Source organism: Garra rufa, chromosome 16 (assembly GCF_049309525.1).
Source record: "Garra rufa chromosome 16, GarRuf1.0, whole genome shotgun sequence".
Taxonomy (NCBI): domain Eukaryota; kingdom Metazoa; phylum Chordata; class Actinopteri; order Cypriniformes; family Cyprinidae; genus Garra; species Garra rufa.
In genome coordinates, this window is record NC_133376.1 from 38,648,409 (window position 1) to 38,671,916 (window position 23,508).

At 32.4% G+C, this 23,508-nt stretch overlaps 1 protein-coding gene across 1 annotated transcript in view; it reads left to right on the top strand.

Moving 5' to 3' along the window:
- The window catches only part of htr4 (5-hydroxytryptamine receptor 4), a 173,255-nt gene that overhangs the window by 42,429 nt on the left and 107,318 nt on the right, over positions 1-23,508 (top strand). Inside the window, exon 3 of the mRNA XM_073821097.1 lies at positions 15,028-15,141. Coding sequence (XP_073677198.1) covers positions 15,028-15,141 — 114 coding nt within the window. The remainder of the gene's footprint in view (positions 1-15,027; positions 15,142-23,508) is intronic.

A 23,508-nucleotide genomic window follows, 5' to 3' on the forward strand; every position in this document is an offset into this window, starting at 1 on the left:
TTTATAGCACGAAATAAACATCAGGAGGTATCTTGTTTCAGCTGTTGAAAGATGTCAATACACACCATTTTTCAAGTTCAAGTCCACCAGCATGAATCTACTCTCCTGTCTACTCTCCTGGTTTGTTTGTCAGACAAAATGGCAGATTCGGTGCTATGATTGGCTAGATCGCCTGTCAATCAAACTCATGGCAAAGGAGAACTGTGACCACTTACACAGTAAATATGTCCGGTGAGCAAGATTTATATTCGGAAGAGATATTATTAATAAATTAATAATAGACTGTTTAAACATTATATGAGACCCTGGACCACAAAACCAGTCATAAGGGTAAATTTTTTTAAAAATGAGATTTATACATTATTTAAAAACTTAATATATAAGCTTTTCATTGATGGTTTATTATATGAAAATATTTGGCCGGGATACAACTACTTACAAATCTGGAAGTTGAGGGTGCAACAAAATCGAAATATTAAGAAAATCATTAAAGTTGTCCAAATAAAGTTCTTAGCAATGCATATTACTAATCAAAATTAAATTTTTGATGTATTTATGGTAGGCAATTTACAAAAAAAACTTAATGGAACATGATCTTTACTTAAAATCATTTTTCCATACAATGTATTTTTGGCTATTGCTACAAATATACCCCAGCGACTTAAGACTGGTTTTGTGGTCCAGGGTCACATTTATCTATTTTATTTTAATCTGATCCACCGCAATGTCCAACTGTTCTGAGCATGTTCACAACAGCCGGCGCGTGAAGAAGAGCAAGCAAACATAAAATCAGACGATCAGGCTTAAAAGTTGGGAGTCTGTGAAAAGTCAACACTCCTGGATGAGTTTGCGCAAGCAAATGTAATATTTTAGTTTTTTAATTGGTTGCAACAATCAGGATAAGCACAAGTAATTACCATTTTGAGTAGCCGTCGTACCCACAATCTCTTTGCACTGTGTAAACAATGAGTGCCGGCTGTTGTGAACGCGCTCAGGACATTGCAGTGGATCAGAGGAACAATGCAGTGGAGCAAAAAAATATATTAATAATATTAGTTTCTTGCACATATTGATTGTTTGATGTCTTAAGAACTCAATGTATGGACACAAGCCACACAGTTTAATTCGGTTTTGTCTGTGTATGTTTTTTTGACTCGCAAAGCCATGGATCCCATTGAATGCCATTATATGACTGACTGCAACGGTTTGAGTTAAAAAAATCTGTGTGTTCTACTGAAAAAAACAGAGTCACCTACATCTTGCATGCCCTGGGGGTAAGCAGATAAACAATTTTTGGGTGAACTATCCCTTAAATATGAGCATAAGAATACACCACTGATTATTATAGTGGTTAAACAGTGTGAAATAACCTTTAACTCTGTTTAAACCATGTGTGGTGAACCAGACAATGCAGATTTATTACCATGACTTACCTTCAGCTTATCTCTAAATGGATGTTATATGTAGCACAGATAACTCTGATGGTATGGAGCATACTTTTACTCAGCGTGACAAGAAGAATGGCCTGACATGTCTACTGCAGTACGTAAATCTATAGGCTGCTGCACAGATTTACTTGTTTCAAATGAGTCTAACATGTGTCAAAATAAAAAGAAAATTTGAGCTTTGACATGTTTTCAAACACCTCATCAAGGGTGAAGGTTTTTGACAGCCCTCCGAATACGTGTTGACGACATGACATCTGCAAATGCCTGTAAATTACCCAGAAATATGATGCTTACAAGCCCTAAATGATCCTCATTTGAGTCCATGCCAGCCATCCTTTGGAGAGCCGCACTCGTTCACATTCATCCCGAAAGACGCTTTTGTCCTCACGGATGGAAGAGTCACATGCGCCCTCAGAAAAGGCATGACTGACATGTAGCCCGAGCCATTCCCAGGTGCAAGTTATTAACAGATTTCCCATTTAATCGCTGTCAATCTGCAGAACGGGATGAAAAAAAATAAAAATAAACGATGATTTATAATAATCAGGAAACATGTTTTGCAATGCAAGGCTATTGCATGAAATCGAAGCGATTCAATTCCATTGAGACACCGTATTCATTCAGGGATGCGGAGTGTTCATCTGCTAATGGAATTGGGGAAATTATATCACACCTTGGATGTATGGAAAGCGAGCACTTCGGAAAGTGTGCTCTTGGTCTCGCGTGTATTTTCTCATTCGCCTGAAATGCCTCGCCTGAGGAATTCAGCAAATAGCTCACTGCTCCAGTGAAACCAGACTGTTGTAGATCATGTGATCAACAACCTTAAAGGCACTGAATTTATACCCTTTAAAACACTTTGCCTTATTATATTATAACATGTACTATATAGAATCCACACTGATTTACTGTACGTCAAGTGTATTTGCCCTCGGTGCTGAAGGTCGTGTATGTTGCATGTGTGGCCTTTCATATGATTCTGTTTGCCATGGCCGAATGAGGTCTGAAACTCACTGACCTGTGGAATATATTAAATGCATATTCACTATCTAAGCTCCGAACGCCACGGATGATTTGTTCAGCATGGTCACTGCTGGTTTCGCTCATGATTCTGCAGGGTGTCTGCTCACTTATTGGTCTTGGAGAGAACAGAGGCAATTGTCAAATAGGAAATAAGAATAAGCAAAGGCCACGGCTAGCAGCGTATGATTTATTGGGGCGGCGTGTCCGAATAAATTGCAAGATGTTTTCCAAAGTTTGCTTTGGGCAAAGTTTGCAAGGTGAAGGAAAATGTCCCTGGCTTTCCGAGTTGGGAACATGACAGTGAAAGAATCATGGTGGAAGAATGTCAATTGGTGTGAGCCATAATTTAGTTTGCTTTGTCAATGGTAACTCTGCAATTTAGCTTATTGTGTACTGTAGATGAAGAACAATGATATGGTTTGCCAGAAACACTACTCATTAGATGCTTTCTGAGGTGTTTTTTCCAGCTCTGTTCATATGTTTGTCTGCACCAGTTAAACATTTAAAGTCACATCTTTTTAGACAAGCTGTTAGTTAACAATATGTGACACAAAAGCAGTTGTTAGTAGCACAGCTATATTATGTAGCAATAGCCACTAGTACATTGTATGGGTCAAAATGATCAAAAATCATTAGGAGATTAAGATTAAGGATAAAGATATTTTATACATTTCCTACCATAAATATATCACAACTTAATTTTTTATTTGTAATATGCATTGCTAAGAACTTCATTTGGACAACTTTAAAGGTGATGTTCTCAATATTTAGATTTTTTTGCACCCTCAGATTGCAGATTTTCAAATAGTTGTATCTCAGCCAAATATTTATCAATGGATAATGACCCTTATGACTGGTTTTGTGGTCCAGGGTCGCATATGGTTTGGCTGTTATTGAATTTTTTAGGTATTTGGTGGTGTTTGTATAGTTGGTATTTAATTTAATTTGCTTTGATTTGATTTTTCCCTGTGAAGCACTTTGTGTTGGTTTCTAATTTGGCTATGGTTTCTTAATGGCTTAAATTGTCTGACTTAAATTGTTTGGCTTTGTTTACCTAATAACGTTTTCTCTACAGTCCTCATACATTAAATGTATTTTCTGTAGATCCCACCTTCCCAAACCACAATTGGTTGATATGTACAATGCATGCACGCTACTGGTCAAATTACTTTTAAGTCATCACTTTAAGCAAGTATGAAAACAATGGGAAAACAAAGCCAAACACAGACATTTTAGGCAATTAAGAAATCAGTCAGTCACCTTACAATAGAGTCCAACAGTTGAGTTCCAGAAGTAAAAACTCCATTCATTTTCTCCTAAAGAAATTGATTTTTAACAATAACAGATAAACTCTTTAAAGATAGACCTTTAAAGAGCTATGAGGTTGTTATTAAGTTGCATGTGTTTGCATTAATTTAGCTTATTTTGAAATTGTTGTGTTCAGTAGTGGAATTCGTAATGAAAAACTACATTACCCATAATGTAGTACAGAACAGAGTCGCAGCGAGCAAAGCAAACCAGAATAGCTCATAAGCTCCGCCCATTCCTATAAAACACCACAAATTATATAATCGAGTCAGTCTCACAATCAATACAGTTGAGGTCAAAAGTTTACATACACCTTGTAGAATCTGTAAAATGTTAATTATTATACCAAAATAAGAGGGGTCATACAAAATGCATGTTGTATATTTGTTTTAGTCCTGACCTGAATAAGATATTTTACATGAAAGACATTTACATAAAATCCACAAGAGAAAATAATAGTTGAATTTATAAAAATAACCCTTTTCAAAATTTTAAATTTTTAATACTGTGTTGTTACCTGAATGATCCACAGCTGTGTTTTTTTTGTTTAGTGAGTTGTTTATGAGTCCTTTGTTTATCCTGAACAGTTTAACTGCCTTCTTTTCTTCAGAAAACATCCTTCAGGTCCCACTAATTCTTTGGTTTATCAGCATTTTTGTGTATTTGAACCCTTTTTAACAATGACTGTTTGTGAGATCCATCTTTTTACACTGAGGACAACTGAGGGACTCATATGCAACTATTACCGAAGGTTCAAACACTCACTGATGCTCCAGAAGGAAAAAAAAAACATGCATTAAGAGCCGGGGGTGAAAACTTTTGAACAGAATGAAGATGTGGACATTTTTTTTATTAAATATCATATAGTATCATGTAGTATTTCATGTAGTATTGCCCTTCAGAAGCTACAGAAGATACTTGCTTGATGTTTTCCAGAACACAAAATAAGTAAAAAATTATCCTGATCTTCAAACTACTAAATAAAAAACAACATGCATTTTGTATGATCTCTCTTACTTTGGCAAAGTAATGAACATTTTGCAGAATTTCCAAGGTGTATGTAAACTTTTGACCTCAAGTGTATATATAATGTATAATATGCATATTTCTTTAAGTACACAGTCCTGTATCTTTGTCTTTTTGTCCAATTTTCTTTTTTTCTTCAAAAACCAAGGCTGTTTAAAAGGTGCCAGGCATTGTTGCAGTCAATACATCCAAATGAAGCAGTTTATCATTTTAAAACCATGTGATCAGAACCCAGTTGTAAAGTCATTTATTAGTCACACCATAACTTGCAAAAGTTTTGGAAATCTAAAAGTTAGCTTGCTTAATAGAAAGAATTGACAGATTCTGACCATATTACGATTTATTCGAAGAATTTGCTTGGCTGTTGCACATTTAGAATTGCAAATGGCTGCTTCAGCGAGGGTCAATTGTTCATTGATCTCGGTAAATTCACACCGTGCACTTTGTGCCTTTAATCAGCATATTTGTCCTCCACCAGTGTTGCTGTGAAATCAGAGCGTGTTGATGCCTGTTTGCACAGAGAATAAATGAAAATGAAGGGCCTTAGTTCAAGTTTAGATTGTCAGTGCTTCGACTCTTGGACGCTTTCCCAGCAATTGAGGACAAATTTCCTTCCAACCTTCATATCACTAGCAACTGAATAACAACAGGTAGGGCTGAATATGTGACGTGCCAGACAACACGAACACTCAAAACGCCTGGGTTTTTTCGTCCTGCCTTTTTTCACCAGCAGCCTTTGTTCCTATTTTGGTGGATAATATATTTTTTTGGGAGAAAAAATACACAGGGCTGCACATCTTCACTGTCTGGTGTTTAATGTCTTTGTATATAAAATGTTACTTCCCCTGTTTTTGGCTGCCTCCGAAACATTTTAAATGCTTTCTTTTACTGGAGAAAGTAATAGTTTGTTAAAATAGTAGTGTTTACGAATCCCACAATTATATAATAAATAGTTTATTAAATAATAAGTAGATGAGGAGGACTTGAGTTTAACTTGATCTGCTGCCATTGTACTCAGGAGAAAGCATGTTTTCACTTAGAGTTTTTGACACGGCTCTCACACTAAAAAGGAAACGTAGCACTCGAGTACCATTTGGCCTAATTACATGACATCATATTACAGATACACCATTCAAGGCAAAGTCCCTTCACTGACTCACAGCAGATGTGAGTCTGTCTTCTGCTTTTGGAAAGTCAGTCCATGTCACAAGCATTAAATAAGACCCTTAACCTTTAGACTTTATACATTTGTGTCATTTTTATATATTTAAATTTTTTATATAATTATTTTAGTATTTATTTTGAATTAGATTTAATTTTTATGTTTTAAGATTCTTATTAGTTTTTTCTATATTTCTATTTAGTTTTATTTTTAGTTCTGTTTTAGTTTTATTATAGTATACTCAAATAATTTTAACTTATTTATATAAAAAAAAAATATTTATTACTTTTTTTATTTAAACTATTTCAAAATGATTTTTAAATGTTATTTCGTCATTTTTATTAGTTATTTTTTGCCTATTTTTTCTATATTTCTATTTAGCTTTATTTTTAGTTCTGTTTTAGTTTTATTATAGTATACTCAAACAATTTTAACTTATTTATATACCAAAAAATCATTTAATACTTATTTTTTATTTTATTTCAGCTTTATTTGAACTATTTCAAAATGATTTTTAAATGGTATTTTGTCATTTTTATTAGTTATTTTTTGCCTATTTTTTCTCTATTTCTATTTAGCTTTATTTTTAGTTCTGTTTTAGTTTTATTATAGTATACTCAAACGATTTTAACTTATTTATATACAAAAAAATAATTTAATACTTATTTTTTATTTTATTTCAGCTTTATTTGAACTATTTCAAAATTATTTTTAAATGGTATTTTGTCATTTTTATTAGTTATTTTTTGCCTATCTTTTCTATATTTCTATTTAGCTTTATTTTTAGTTCTGTTTTAGTTTTATTATAGTATACTCAAACGATTTTAACTTATTTATATACAAAAAAATCATTTAATACTTATTTTTTATTTTATTTCAGCTTTATTTGAACTATTTAAAAATTATTTTGAAATGTTCTTTTGTCATTTTTATTAGTTATTTTTTGCCTATTTTTTCTATATTTCTATTTAGCTTTATTTTTAGTTCTGTTTTAGTTTTAATATAGTATGCTCCAATTATTTTAACTTATTTATATACCAAAATAATTTCATACTTATTTTTTTATTTTATTTCAGCTTTATTTGAACTATTTAAAAATTATTTTGAAATGTTCTTTTGTCATTTTTATTAGTTATTTTTGCCTTTTTTCATATTTCTATTTAGCTTTATTTTTAGTTCAGTTTTAGTTTTATAGTATGCTCAAATAATTTTAACTTATTTATATACAAAAACATCATTTAATACTTATTTTTAATTTTATTTCAGCTTTATTTGAACTATTTCAAAATGATTTTTAAATGTTATTTCGTCATTTTTATTAGTTATTTTTTGCCTATTTTTTCTATATTTCTATTTAGCTTTATTTTTAGTTCTGTTTTAGTTTTATTATAGTATACTCAAATGATTTAAACTTATTTATATACAAAAAAAAATAATTTAATACTTATTTTTTTCAGCTTTATTTGAACTATTTCAAAATGAAATAGTTTTAGCTGTTGTAGTTAACAATATCCACACTGATGTTTACTTCATGCATGCTTTAAATAATTAACTTGCTTTCTGAGAATCTGCAAATCATCTCTTTCAACATTGTGTTAAAGATAGATGAGAGAGACAAGATTGTGAGTTAAAGATAGATGAGATAAAGGATAGCTAAATCTTCAAAGTTTTAAAACGATTTATGTGAAAAAGGGAACAACACTATTAAAATATATAATTATTGACATTATGCAAGGCATTGGATTTTCATTCTGCATTTAGTTTGTCATAACTTGGTTAAATGGATAGTTTTATATCAAAGCCCTTTTATGACATATAATATGCAGTTGTGACACAAAAGCAGCTAATTAATTTAAATGAGTAATTAGAAAGCAGTCCATCATGCTGTCTAGAAATGTGGTGTTTTGCAGTGAAAGCCAACCAAAGGGACAGCGTGTACCGGATGACCTAAGGTCGGCTCACTGAGTGCTTTGATTGAGCTGCTGTGTTCTGATTGCAGCCTCAGTTCAATTACATACACAGGGTCAAAGGTTTCACCAGTCATTACACACACACACTCACACACAGACACACAACACGCATAATACCGGGGTGAGCGAGCTGACATCTGTAGGCATTGATTCTGGTCTCTCTGAGGTTTCCGCTCTTTTGCTGAGTTCCTCAATCAATACAGATTAAACATTCCAAAGCATTGGAAGAACAGGCATCTCATTGTTATTGCATTTTTAAAAAAGTACATGCAAATTATTTTTGAGGTTTTAAAAAAGCAATAAATATACTTTTTAAAATTAAGGCAAAAAGTGTTGTCAATTTCTGGTTGCCAAGTTGTGATTTAATTTGATGAACTACAACTTACTCTGCCAGCACATCTGTGTGAACTTAAAGGGAAAGTTCACCCACAAATGAAAGTTTGCTGTTAATTAGGGCTTCCTCATAATAGTCAACTAACCGTTAGTCGACCAAAATTTTATTAGTTGCTTAATCTCAGAAAAAAAAAATCCACAGGAAGTGGCAAAGTCAAGTAGTACGTGATGGACAGGACATCCAAATGTCAATGCATTCTATGGCACCTTTAAGGAGAATTGATGCCACTTGGTTTGATATATTACCTATATGTAGTTTTCAGCTTTTTTTGTGTGTGTGTCTTTTTTACTTTTGTCAAATTTTAGTAGCTTGACAATAGTAGTGACAATAGTAACTTTTCCAGTAACAAGCTATTTCTTTTTCCAGTGTGTAGCTCTGCAGCATGACAAAAACTTTTGTCACATATGCTATGTTTTGGACATGCAGCCTTAAAGACCATTCACACTTAAAAAGACAAGATGCAGGGTAGTAGAACTTTTTTTTTTGTAACTTGAGCACTGTGTCTGGATCTTAAACTGTCTCCCTGCTAGCTATTTCAATTATCAGCCGATTTCTATGTACTGTAGATAGTTAGCTATTCAAATAAGACCACCTTTGAGCCACGCCCCACGGAAGAGAGGAGTGGGGTGAGCAGTAGCTCATTAGTATTTAGAGAGGCATGCTTTGAAACAAGTCATTGTGAACAGGGCTGTTTTTGACAAGGTAAATGGGTGTTGTTTTACATGACCGTTGAGGGATTTTAACTAAAGTATGTTACAGACATTTCATGAAACTTTAAGGAATCATAAAAACTTGGGAAATGGGCATCAGATGCCCCCTTTAATCAATTATATGTGACCCTGGACCACAAAACCAGTCTTAAGTCGCTGGGGTATATTTGTAGAAATAGCCAAAAATACATAGTATGGGTCAAAATTATTGATTTTTCTTTTATGCCAAAAATCATTAGGAAATTAAGTAAAGATCATGTTCCATGAAGATTTTTTGTAAAATCCCTACTATAAATATATCAAAATGTAATTTTTGATTAGTAATATGCATTGTTAAGAACTTAATTTGAAGAACTTTAAAGGTGTTTTTCCAATCATTTTGATTTTTTTGCATCCTCAGATTCCAGATTTTCAAATAGTTGTATCTCAGCCAAATATGGCCCTATCCTAACAAACCATACATCAATAGAAAGCTTATTTATTGAACATATATCTCAGTTTTGTAAAATTTGACCTTATGACTGGTTTTGTGGTCCAGGGTCACATATATCACATTACTGTTAATATATCCATGCAGCTTTCAGTGGGCAGGACTGGTTTTTGCAAAGTTGACATGAGTGATAAACATATGAATGCAAGGGTAATATTTGTAGCAATAGCCAAAAATTTATTAGGATATTAAGTAAAGATCATGTTCCAAAGATATTTTGTCAATTGCCTATTGTAAATATGTGACCCTGGACCATAAAACCAGTCATAAGGTTAAATTTTACAAAACTGAGATGTATATATAATATGAAAGCTCAGTAAATAAGCTTTCTATTGATGTATGGTTTGTTAGGATAGGACAATATTTGGCCGAGTTACATCTATTTGAAAATCTGGAATCTGAGTGTGCAAAAAAATCAAAATCCTGAGAAAATCACCTTTAAAGTTGTCCAAATTAGGTTCTTAACAATGCATATTACTAATCAAAAATTACATTTTGATACATTTACAGTAGGAATTTTACCACAAATCTTCATGGAACATGATCTTTATTTAATTTCCTAATGATTTTTGGCATAAAAGAAAAATCAATCATTTTGACCCATGCAATGTATTTTTGGCTATTGCTACAAACATACCCCAGCGACTTGACTGGTTTTGTGGTCCAGGGTCACATATATCAACTTCATTTTTGATTAGTATTATGTATTGCTAATAGCTTCCGATTCAGATTCCAGATATTCTAATAGTTGTATCATGGCCAAATATTGTCCTATCCTAACATCAACAGAAAGATTATTTATTCCGCTTTTAGATGATGTATAAATGAGACACTGCTGGTAAATAGGGTAAAAAAATAACTAATAGTTATCACCTTGCTTACACAGTTGATTGATTACACTGATAATTGCAAACATTTTTTGTATTACAAGTTTTCTCAAATGTTAGGTTTAAATATGCAAATGAGGCAATATTTAATTAAATATGCACACATTTGCATGAAATTCTAGTACAAAAATCTAAAACCTGGATGAAGTCAGTTTCAAAGTTCTTGTTTAATTTTTTTGACATATTACAGTCAAAAACCTATCTGTAAAAGCCTTCAGGATATAGACAGAAATAAAAATGTAAAGTTTGATGTGTGTAAGTGCTACTGAAGTGGAGATTTATGGCTCAGTGTAGGAGAAAAAACTCATTTTGAGAAAACTGCCTTTAAAAATATGGATTGTAATTGAAATCTATTTACACAAATAGATGAGGTGCTATAAAAGAAACACTTAACAGTGTATATTAGATGTTTTCTTTCTAGTCTGAAAAAACACTTTATAAAAAAACAAAAAGGCCAAAACCTCAAACTGCGTTTTTGCCTGCAGTGTCTCCCCTTAAAAAATACCCTTATGACTGGTTTTGTGGTTCAGTGTCACAAAAAAGAAAATGGTAAGCTTGATGTGCTATAGATTTCAAAGGTTTTTAAAAGACAAAAAGCTTCGAAGAGAGGCAACCACAACTATGTCACTCTGTAAAACATGAAACCAAAAACTAAATCCAACGTAATGCAAAATTTATACTGTTTCTAAACCAAAACCACTGGAGGAGCATTTCTGCGCTCGATACTTATAATGTCTTGAGTGCAACTTATGATGATGAATATTGTCTAATGTCTTCTCTTGGAAATAATGTTTATTTTATGTCTTTTTCTTTTTCTTTCATGACTTGATAGACTGACTAAAGACAATGAAAAATGTTTGGAGAATATATTTTTCATTTTAATGAAGACTGTGATTACCACAATGCATCAAATTAATTGGATGTCATTTGTTCAGCCAGTATTTATTTATCAATTTTTAATGGTCAAACACATTTATCTAGCATGTTCACATTTAAAAAACAATGGAAAAGCAATTTAATTTAATGCAAATGCATTCTGTGAACGGCAGTAAAATGTCCTTTCTTTTGAATGCAACATTGGAAGATGGATTCATTTTAGTAAATTGGTTTAAGTACATGTAATTTGTAACTAAAAGAGACACATTTTGTTTGTTATATTGCAAAGAAAGAAAGATTTAGTGGCACTGACTGACGGCTTGATTGCAGAATAGATTTCTACGGAGTACAGGCTTATGTTCAGTGATATGGAAATAAAATGAAGTTTTATTCTAGATGAGTGTGTTCATTTTATCCTGTCAGTCATATTTCAAGTACATAAAAGGGCTGCTTACCTCATTTCACAGACAATTCTTCTGCCCCTCTCCTCCTTCAACATCTCCATGTCTCCTGCTTTATTTCTTAGCACCTATAATATTAAATTTTCTGCCGTAATGGACAACACATCAAATAAACCTACAGTATCTCACTCTAGGATTAAATCAACTTAAACAAATAAAATATTGTCAGAGAAAATAGTGCATCTCAGTTGAAAGAAGTAATGGACATAAAATTCACACTGTCTTGTCTGATTTATACTAATTTATTTCATTAAACAACAAATACATTAGAAAAGACATAGCAAAATCAACACACAATGGTAACAGTTTATAATGTACAGTAACAAAGCACTTTTGTTGTGCTACAAGCTGGTCTCAAACAAGTTAAATAACATGTAAACCATTAAATACTCTATAAACAAGCTGTGAAAGTTCAAGATAAAAAAAACAAGGGGTTATCATCATTGTATCACTATCAAAAAATGTTATTAAATAACTATTGACTTTTTTTGGTAGATGTGTGTTTGAAGTAGAAATTAATTCAGAATATAGCTTTCTGAATTTTGTTGTGCATGGTCCCTGTTAAATAAATGAAATAAACTAAACTTATCTAAATGAATTTATAAATCATACAGTATGTAATCTATTATAGTTACTTAATAGTTTACAATCTGTAGTCAAATAATTAATCTGTAAAGTGTTAATTTTTTATGCTTTGTTAACAACTTATTAATCGTAAATAGTTTTAACTTTAAATTAGGTCACTGAAATTGGAAAATGTCATTAATTAGGTGCTTTAAACCAACCTTTAAAACTACCAGTCAGAAGTTTGTGAACAGTAAGATTTTTAATGTTTTTTAAATCTCGTCTGGTAACCAAGTCTGCATTTATTTGATTCAAAGTACAGCAAAAACAGTCAAATTTAGAAATATTTTTACTGCTTAAAATAACTGTTTTCCATTTGAATATATTTTAAAATATATTTTATTTCTGTGATTTCAAAGCTGAATTTTAGCCTCATCACTCATCAGTCACATAATCATTCAGAAATAATTTTAATATTCTGATTTGCTGATCAAAAAAAAACATTTAACCTTAATAGCAAATCAGCATATTAGAATGATTTCTGAAGGTGACACTGAAGACTGGAGTAATGATGCTGAAAATGTAGCTTTGATCAAGGGAATAAATTACATTTTGAAATATATTCAAATAGACAACAGTTATTTTAAATTGTTAAAATAATTCAGAATTTTACTGATTTTGCTGTACTTTATATCAAATAAATACAGGCTTGATGAGCAGAAGAGTCTTCTTTAAAAAAACATTAAAAACCTTACTGTTAAGCTTTTGACTGGGTGTTCATGTTTTGTGTGGACTTTCCATAGAAATAATTATTTTTTTTATGTACAAACTGTATATTCTATCCTCTAAACCTACAACGTGATCAAATGAATATTTGTATGTATTTCATATTGATATCAATGTTATTCAATTTTCTTATTTTATGTTTAGCTTCTGGCGTAGGCCTAATGAATATGTAAACATTTTAATGAACTCTTAATACTGATGCAATTAATGTCCAATAATATTTGGTTTAAAATATTGAATTAATGACAGATTTCTGATGGACGTAATCTAAAGTCAGAGCTATTTATGATTAAAAGGCATTATCTAACTCTTGACATTTGAGCTAATTATGCAATAACGCTTAAAGGGAGACACTGCAGGCAAAAACACTGTTTTTTTTATGCACCTGTCAAGTTTGAGATTTTAGGGTTTTTGGTTTTTCAGACTAGTGGAAAGAAAACACCCAAAAGACACTGTTTTTTTAGCACTTTATCTATTTGTGTCAATATATTTCAATTACAATACATAGAAAGGCCATTTTCTCAAAATGTGTTTTTTCTCCTACACTGAGCCATAAATCTCCACTTCAGTAGCACTTACACACACCAAACTTTACATTTTTATTCCTGCCTATATCCTGAAGGTTTTTACAGAGGGATTTGTTCATATAATATAATTAGCTTAATTATATACATTTTATTCCCCCCAAAATCTGCCTGTTCAAAGTTTTTCTGAATTATGGAGTGACAAAATGAGATACCCAAATTCCCTCTGTAAAAACATTTGACTTTAATATGTCAAAAAATAAATAAATAAATAAACAAGAATTTTAAAACTGACTTCACCCAGTGTTTAGATTTTTTTAGTACTAGAAATGTATGCAAATTAGCGCATATTTCGTTAAATAATGGATCATTTGCATATTTAAACCTAACATTTTAGAAAACTTGTAATACAAAAAATGTTTGCAATTGTAATGTAAATGTAAAAATGCAATGTAAAAAAAACTAGCCTATTCACCTGCAGTGTCTCGCCTTAATTGCTGTGAAAATAAATCAAGAACACACTGTGTATATAGTCCAATAATATACTAGCTCTAACTATTAACTGTAATCTATTTGCTGAATGATTTGTAAATACTTTCTTACTACATACTTATTATAAGGTGTTCCCCACATAACCATTCAGATTTCTATCATGTGTTAGACAGGTAGAGTTTTACAGCTCATGAACGACAGAAGTGTCAAACGTTCCACGGCTGAACCGACTCTTTATCGGCTTATCGGCTTTTTTATCTCAAATTCCCTGCCGTTCATTAGTCTGTAATGTGCAGCAGGGGGTTACCTCTTCCTCCAGCCTGCAGTCACTATAACAGGCTTCAGCCTACAATTATATAGTCAGTGTCAATCTTGAGGGAAAACATTGCGTCGGATGAGAATTGCACCAGAGTTTATAGGTACAAGAGGCATTCTGATGTCTTTTCTGTTTAGAAATATAGATTTCAACCGTCATCGCTAATCAACATTGATCCTCCAATGATTAGAAACAACGTCTGTGAGATCGACGTCACCGGTAACCTAAAGAAATGATCGTTTTCACAAGGAGGAATTGTCTTTTTCGGTCACACTGTGTGGGCAATGTGCTTTCTATTCCTGGGCAGTGCTTTTACGCCGCAGTTTCCATGGGAATTGAGGTGGCGAAAGCTTTCTTAAATGTCAACATTTAATAATTAGCGAATCAAACTTACTTGAAGTGCATTAAATATACAATTAAATGTGTTTTTTTCACTCACAATTATGCATTGGCCTTCTGGAACTGAAATGTCTGCACTATTGTTAGTCCTGTTGAATCGCCTTCATGACTATGACACTTATCAGTATTTTCATCGTTCCATACGATCAAATGATTCTCAGTAAGTCTGTGTCTTCTCTCTGTTACCACAGCAACGGGTTGGCGAAGAGGATTGCTCTCATCAGCTTCCTGTCACTGGTCATGCTCATGAGCGTCCTGGGTAACCTGCTGGTTATGGTGGCCGTCTGCAAGGACCGGCAGCTCAGGTCAGAAACCGGCCGTCTCCGCCTTCTGCTCTGCACTTATCTGTCAGCCCAGGGGAAAACATCCCTTTTTAGCATTTCATGTGTGCAGCTCAAGTGAACTGACATGACTCGTGTTCACGGTAATTCTTGCTGGATTGTTTTTTTCTTCTTTCCCAGAGTTTAAACATTAGCTGAATGGCACGGGCTGATACTAAAATAAACAAATTCAAGTGCTTCTGCGCTCTTAAAAAATAAAGGCGCTTCACGATGCAATGGAAGAACTTTTTTTGCCTAAATGGTTCTGTAAAGAACCTTTAAGATCTGAAGAATCTTTCATTTTACAAAAGGTTCTTTGTGACGAAAAAAGGTTCTTCGGATTATAAAAAGGTAAGAAAGAGATGTTTTTTTGTTAAGGAACCTTTGACTGAATGGTTGGACAGGGTTGCCATGTCTCAGAAGCCCACCAAAAAGAATGAAAACTAGCCCAATGTTTGCCACATCCAAACACAGTTGACAACTGATTTATTTAATTAATGCACTTTAAAATAAGCCTTTTAATTTTGTTTATTCTATCTTTTTCATTTTAGCAAGACTTGTTTATAGGTGGATTTTTAATTATTCAATCTGTATTTTATTGTAATTTAATTTTCAGCACTTTTCATGATAAATGTTAAGATTTATGGGCAATATGGTCAGAAATATTATAACAATATTTTTTTCCACATCATACTATATCACAATTTATCAAAATATTCATTTACCATTAATACGGAAGGAAATGTTTTCCACGTGTTTGTTAGACCCTGAAAATGAATGTATAACTGAATTATTAATTGATTTAGATTAAAATTAAATGTATACTTAAAAATTAAATGAAAGTTTTCAAAGCCACCTTTTAACTTAGGGCCTTTTAATTTTTATTTTACCTAAATTCTGTGTTTTCCCATTTTATTTATTTTGTATTATTTAATACAAATTTATCATAAAAAAGTGTTGAATTAATGGATTAATAAACGTTTAACAAATTTTCAATCTTAAAAAGTAAATTACTTCTCACAAATAGTAACTTAGTTAGTAACTGACTTACATCATTATAAAAGTAATTAATTAACAGGGAAAGTAACTACTTTGTTACTTAAAAAAAAAAAGTTCAAATATGTCAAATGTGCTCCCAATATTAAATATGTTGAATGAAATTTAAATGAAATTAATTATATGTTTTGTTTACTCACCAGACTATTATTAAATATCTGATATACTACATAGAGAGAGAGAGAGAGAGAGAGAGAGAGAGAGAGAGAGAGAGAGAGAGGTCAAAGATGTCAACATAAATAGAAATTTACAAAAGTGATTTTATGTCCATAGACAGCACATTAAATGTAAGTAAAGTGTCTACTTTTAAGGTTTCAAATAAGTTTTTGGAGAATAAAACGTCAGAATTTGGTTGAAATAATGTTACATTGTCATTCAGTGTAACACAATTTAAAACGTATTGACAAATGGGCAAAGTCTGCTAAAAACTACTGAAAAGAAAAAGTTTGTACGTTTATGTTCACTAAATTGGTAAAATAAAACTAATACGATGCAGTATGTCTAATACGATATATTTTGAGATGAATATTTTAGGGTCATTCTATGGAAATATTTCTGTCCCTAGGCTTTACAAAAATACTACACTTGAAAAACACTTCAGTGTTACAATTTCTTTATATTTTAAAATGAAACAATGTGTTATTTGAATAATTACACGTTCTTGAGTTACCAATGTGGCAATAATTGTTTTTTTAATTAATTATATAGTATTCCAAGCACCACAAAACTGCTTTTTAAGGTCAAAAACCACTTTTTCTACCATTTAAAATACAATGATGTATTCATGACTATCGAAAATATGATATAAATGGCATAAAAAACTAAATGCTGAATAAATATTATAAATATATATAATGAAAGTGCAAGGAAAGTTAAAATAAATGCACAAAAAAGATAAAACATTAAGCTGTCATTTATGTGTTTTCGTAAAGTCAAAGGTAGTCTAATAATGTGGCCTAAGTTTAAATGGTAGACTTTTTTTATTTTTTATTTTAAGACATTTCAGTAGGATGACCCTTTATCCAAAACATTAAAATGTACAATACCATTTAGAAGCATGGAGGTGGTAAGAGTTTTTTTTTTTGTAAGTGTTTTGCACCAATGCTCACCAAGTCTGCATTTGTTTGATTAAAACTACAGTAATAACAATAATATTGTGAAATAGTATGACAATTTAAAATAACTGTTTTAATAACTGCTCTATTTGAATATATTGTTAAATGTAATTTATTCCTGTGATGAAAAGCAGAATTTTCAGCATCATTATTCCAGTTTCAGTGTCACATGATCCTTCAGAAATCATTCTAATCTGATCTAATCTAATTCTGATTATTATCAGTGCTGAACACCATTGTATTGCTTAGAATGTTTGTGGGAAAGATGAATTCTTTAATGAATAGAACATTCCAAAGAAGAGCATTAATTTGAAATTTAAATCTGTTGTAACATTTCAAATGTCTTAACTATCAATTTCCTTACTGAATTAAAGTGTTAATTTCTTTCAAAATAAAATAATTAAAATATAACTTAATGACCTCAAACTTTTTTTTTCATGAAATCTCTGAAGTCATGTGAAAAATGATCTATGTTCATCAAGGTTACCAAGAAACTCTCTGTAGCATCAAAGAGAGAGTCATGCAGTGAATATTATGTCATGTTGGTAGTGATAAATGTCTTAAAATAGGCCGTCTGGTCGCTCCTCCGGCATGCGATCCTGTCTTTGACACACAATACACAGGTTAATGGTTAATTGTTAAGAACGAGTGTAGAAGCTCATCATTGTTTAACAGTGTCTCTGGCAGCAGTGGGCGGATTTTTTGATTAGTTTAGCAGCTCACCCGCTCATAAACACTTATACATAGCCTCTTTGGGTTTGATTTCAGCAGGTAATTAGCAGCCTGTTAATTACTCCTTTGGAGTCCTGCTGGGTTCTTGGAAAACTCTACAATTGTTTTTTTGCATCAATGAAAGCTGAATGGAGCTCCAAGTCCTTTATTAACAGAAATAGTCCATGTCTGACAGGAAACAACAGTGCTTGTTTGCTTTAGCTCCAGATCTCCACCCACACGGTATCACATCTCACTGTCTCACCATCATCTCAGACTGTCTAGAAAGTGTCAACATCATCACAAATGTGCAATTCTGAGGAAGCTACCGATATGGCCAGAGACAGATACCAGAAGTAGCCGATACCCATTTGAAGCTGTAAAATAAATACAAAAGAAGCTATTTTGGCAACCATTGACTTCCATTGTGTGTGGGCATTGTTTAATGCTGACAAGACCTAATCTTTCCTTGATTATTGTATTTGTTTTACTTATATTACAGTTCCAACAGCTAAAATAGGACACAGTCGACACACGTCAAAGCAGCTTTGCAATGATAATAGTTTTTAAAAGTATTTTTAAGTGCTATGGCTGGAGGTTTTTCAGAGTGCTGGGATTCCCAGCATGCACTTAGGCATGAATAAATAATGTGGTTGCATTGTTTGACCATTTACCCATTCAATTTACGCTGTTGTTGGTTTATCATTTGTCAAACTCAGAATGATCAGTTGTTTTTCTTGTGAAGGTCTGTGTAGTGAAATGTGTAAATGTTATGATGAATATTACATTAAAGGAAACATTAGAAGAAGCACATAATATGATTTAAAACAAATAAAAGGAAACTTTTAACAACTAATGTAGCCAACAATTGATTTTTGCTTTTAATTGGCTTTTTCCCTATTATCAGAGAATAAAGCATCAAATATATTTTAGTTTCATACTGTAATATACACTATCAATCAAAAGATCATGAACATTAAGACTTTTAATGTTTGTTTTAAGAAAGTCTCTTCTGCTCATCAAGCCTGCATTTATTTGATCCAAAAAAATGCAGCAAAAGCAGTAATATTGTGAACAATTTTTACTGTTTAAAATAACTGCTTTCTATTTGAATATGTTTTAAAATATAATTTATTCCTGTGATTTCAAAGCTGAATTTTCAGCATCTTTACTCCAGTCTTCAGTGTCACATGATCCTTCAGAAATCATTCTAATATGCTGATTTTGTTGTTTGAGAAAAATGTATTATTATTATTATTATTATCAATATTTAAAACAGTTGAGTAAGTTTTTTCAGGATTCTTTGATGAATAGAAAGACCCAAAGACCAGCATTTATCTTAAATAAAAACTTTTGTAAAATTATACACTAGAAATGATCTAAAATTAATACTTTTATTTAGCAGGGATGCTTTAAATTGATCAAAAGTGATGAAAAAGACATGCATAATGTTACACAAATTGTTATTTCAGATAAATGCTGTTATTCTGAACTTTTTGTTCATCAAAATAACCTAAAAAATCTACACAGCTGTTTTCAACATAATAATAAATAAAGCAGCAGATCAGAATATTAAAATGATTTCTGAAGGATCATGTGAGTTAATTATGCTAAAAATTTAACATTGAAATAGTAAAAATATTTTGGATCAAATAAATGCAGGCTTGGTGAGCAGAAGAGGCTTCTTTAAGAGACATAAAAAATCTTACTGTTCAATTGACTATGTCATATACTTCATTTAATTCTTACCTGAAGATGACTTGAAAACACACACATAAACCATATATTTTCATGTTTTATGTCATTTTTATTTAGAATAATTTTATTCAGCATGCTAAAAAAATCATTTAGGATGTAAATTAAATAAAAGATTTCCATTTCAAATAAACGTTGTTCTTTTAAACATTCTATTTATGAAAGTAGATCCTACAAAAAAATGAAAATGAAAAATGATTTCTGAAGGATAATGTGACACTGAAGACTGGAGTTATGATGTTGAAAATTCAGCGTCACGTCACAAAAATAAATTCAATTTTAAAATATATTTACATAGAAAACAGCTGTTTTAAATAATAATAATATTTAACTGTTTTACTGCATTTTGATTATATAAAAGGGGACATGGTGAGAGTAAAAAACTTCTATCAAACAAATGGAAAATCTTATTAACCTCCGACTTTTATATAGTGGTGTTTAGGTGTTTAATTGCTTTCATTTCATTACTTTAATTTCATTATTTTAAGACAACTTGACATTCAAGTTCACTCACATTATTTTCCTAAAGTAAACTAAAAAAAAATCATTTAAACGGTTGCCTTCATGTTTTGTATCTTATGTACACAGTGAAGCAGAGAAGAAAGCGTTTACTGAGCTCTGTAAATGCTTTCGGTTTCCGACGCCTCTCAAGCCTAGAGGCAGCGCTAGGCTTCTTATCTCCTCAACCGTCATGCCACACATCGCTTCATACATTCCTCCTATACTTCCCTCTGATTTATAAATTGCTTACCCTCTCTCTTACCACCCAGATTCTTTCACTCAAGGGGCATGTTTCCACTCCACCAATAGAAGTCATGTGAAAAATAATCGACATTTCTCAATGTCATTAAGAGCGAATCACACGCTGAATGTTATGTCACGACGCTAATGAAGAATGTCTTTAAAATAGGTCAAATGGAACATCTGGTGGCATTTTGCTTTAATGATGCATCCAAAAGGGATTTGTAAATACTGACACACTATCTGATGGTATAATTATCGGATGCCTGTTGCTTTTCATTCTTCAAAATTGGCATCAAATGTGCATGAAAGCCAATCAGTGCCCCTCGCTGCATTCTTTCAGACATGTATATTGTTGACAGGCAGCTGGTACGGAATTTTATGCCATGTTATAGTTACGTGACAGAATGATTTCAGCCTATTAATGCTTCTCAGTGAGCTATATATAGATCTGTGTGTTCAGAAACTCAAGCAAGAGTTTTATTACTCATTAATAGGGTGCCCAGAGCTCTGGAGAGTCTCAAGGGGAGCGAACATTATGACAACCTATCAGCAACGTTCTGTACCACACACATAGCACATACACGTTCAGTAGATATCATGTTACTGTTTTCCCCAAGTAACTGATTTGATTGTATGAATTTCTGCTCATGAGGAAACACATCTTGTCTAACTGCTGTGTTTACATTCATTATTGAATTTAATGACTTTACTAATTACTCTATTTATTTCCTAATTTTTTACCCATAAAATTTCTAAAAAGTAAACAAATGTTTGGGTCATTCTATAAAAACCTTGAAATTGCCTTAATAGTTTTTTAAATGACAGTTTTTGCTTGTCTGCTTTTTTCAATTTGTGAGTTTTTGAATGCGTGTGTACTGTATATATTTATTATGTACAGTGTGTATATATATATATATATATATATATATATATACACGCATATATTAGGGAAAATATGTTAGATTTATATGTGAAATATTTGTATTTATATATAATAATTACATACAAGTGTTTGCATACATACAAATACATACAATGCATACAAATATATTTTTTTAAATATGTGTGTGTGTGTGTGTGTGTGTGTGTGTGTGTGTGTGTGTGTGTGTCCTTGTATTTATCACGTTATGGGGACCAAATGTCCCCATAAGGATAGGAATACCAGTAAATTTTGACCTTGTGGGGACATTTCTCAGGTCCCCATGAGGAAACAGGCTTATAAATCATGCACAATGAGTTTTTTTGAGGAAGTAAAAGTGTGCACAATCTCCTGTGAGGGCTAGGTTTAGGTGTAGGGTAGGTGTAGGGTGATAGCAAATATCGTTTGTACAGTATAAAAACCATTACGCCTATGGAATGTCCCCACAATTCACAAAAACAAACGTGTGTGTGTGTGTGTGTGTGTGTGTGTGTGTGTGTGTGTGTGTGTGTGTGTGTGTGTGTGTGTGTGTGTGTGTGTGTGTGTGTGTGTGTGTGTGTGTGTGTGTGTGTGTGTATTTATATATACATAATAAATATACACAAGACGCATGCATTTTAGTATGCAAACAAACTAATTGCGACAAATCGTTTTGCAGCTGTAAGGACATTTTAGTTTAGATTTTCAATTTGATTTTCTTTCAAATAAGTAAATATTTAATTTTAGTGACTATGTTCTGTCATGTTGCTAACTAAAAAAGTGATCCATTTGTAAAGACGTACCTTCTTTATTTCTGAATGTATCAGCCATTTGAACGAATGATGCAGTGAATCACTTGGTATGGATAAATCACTCTTGACCTGCCAAATGAGCAAATCTGTCTTTAAACATTTTTTGTTAGCAAAATCTATATATAATCTAATATATATATATATATTCAGTCAAGCCCGAAATTATTCATACATACCAGCAAGTTGTTTTTTTTGACCGGAAATGACACAGGCTTCTGACAAAAGATAATAAGATGATGTACAAGAGGCATCATTGTGGAAAATAAATATTTCTCAGCTTTTATTTACATGCAAAAAGTGGCATGTCCGAAATTATTCATACCCTTTGCAAACTGTCACAGTCTATGGGGAAATCCAAAGTTCTATACCATTCCAAATAGTCCAAGCTGTTCTAAAGCATCCTAATTACCATGATTCATTGGGAACAGCTGTTTTAATCAACTCAACAGGTGAAAAACAGAAGCTCTCTGCTGTTGGTTTGTGGACAGTCATGGCTAAGAAAAAGGAGCTCACTGAGAACCTGTGGCTGCTCACAAGTCAGGAAAGGGCTATAAGACCATATCTAAATGTTTTGAAGTTCCAGTGGCTACAGTGCAAAGTATTATTAAAAAAAATACAAGATGTTCCGCACTTTGAAAAATCTCAGAGGACGTGGTCGGAAGCCAAAAGTGACACCTGTGCTGGCCAGGAGGATAGTGAGAGAGGTAAAAAAAAAAAGAATCCAAGGATCACCACCAAGGCCATCCTGATTAATCTGGGCTCTGCTGGTGGCAACATCTCAAGGCAGACAGTCCAACGGACACTGCACACCGCTGGGTTCCACGGGCACAGACCAAGGAGGACACCACTTCTCCAGATAAGGCACACAAAAGCCTGCTTGGCCTTTGCAAATGGTCAACTGGACAAAGAAGACTTATTCTGGTCTTCTGTTTTATGGTCAGATGAAACAAAAATTTAATTGTTTGGCCACAATGATGTAGCCTTCATTTGGCATAAAAAATGAGAAGCCTTCAACCCTAAGAACACCATCCCCACTGTCAAAAATGGTGGTGGGAACCTAATGTTTTGGGGGTGTTTTTCAGCCGGTGGACCAGGGAACCTAATTACAGTAAATGGTACCATGAAAAAGGAGCAATACATCAAAATTCTCAACAACAACATCAGGCAGTCTGCAGAGAAACTTGGGCACCAGTGGACATTTCAACATGACAGCAACCTAAAACACACAGCAAATGTGGTGAAGAAATGGTTAGCAGACAAA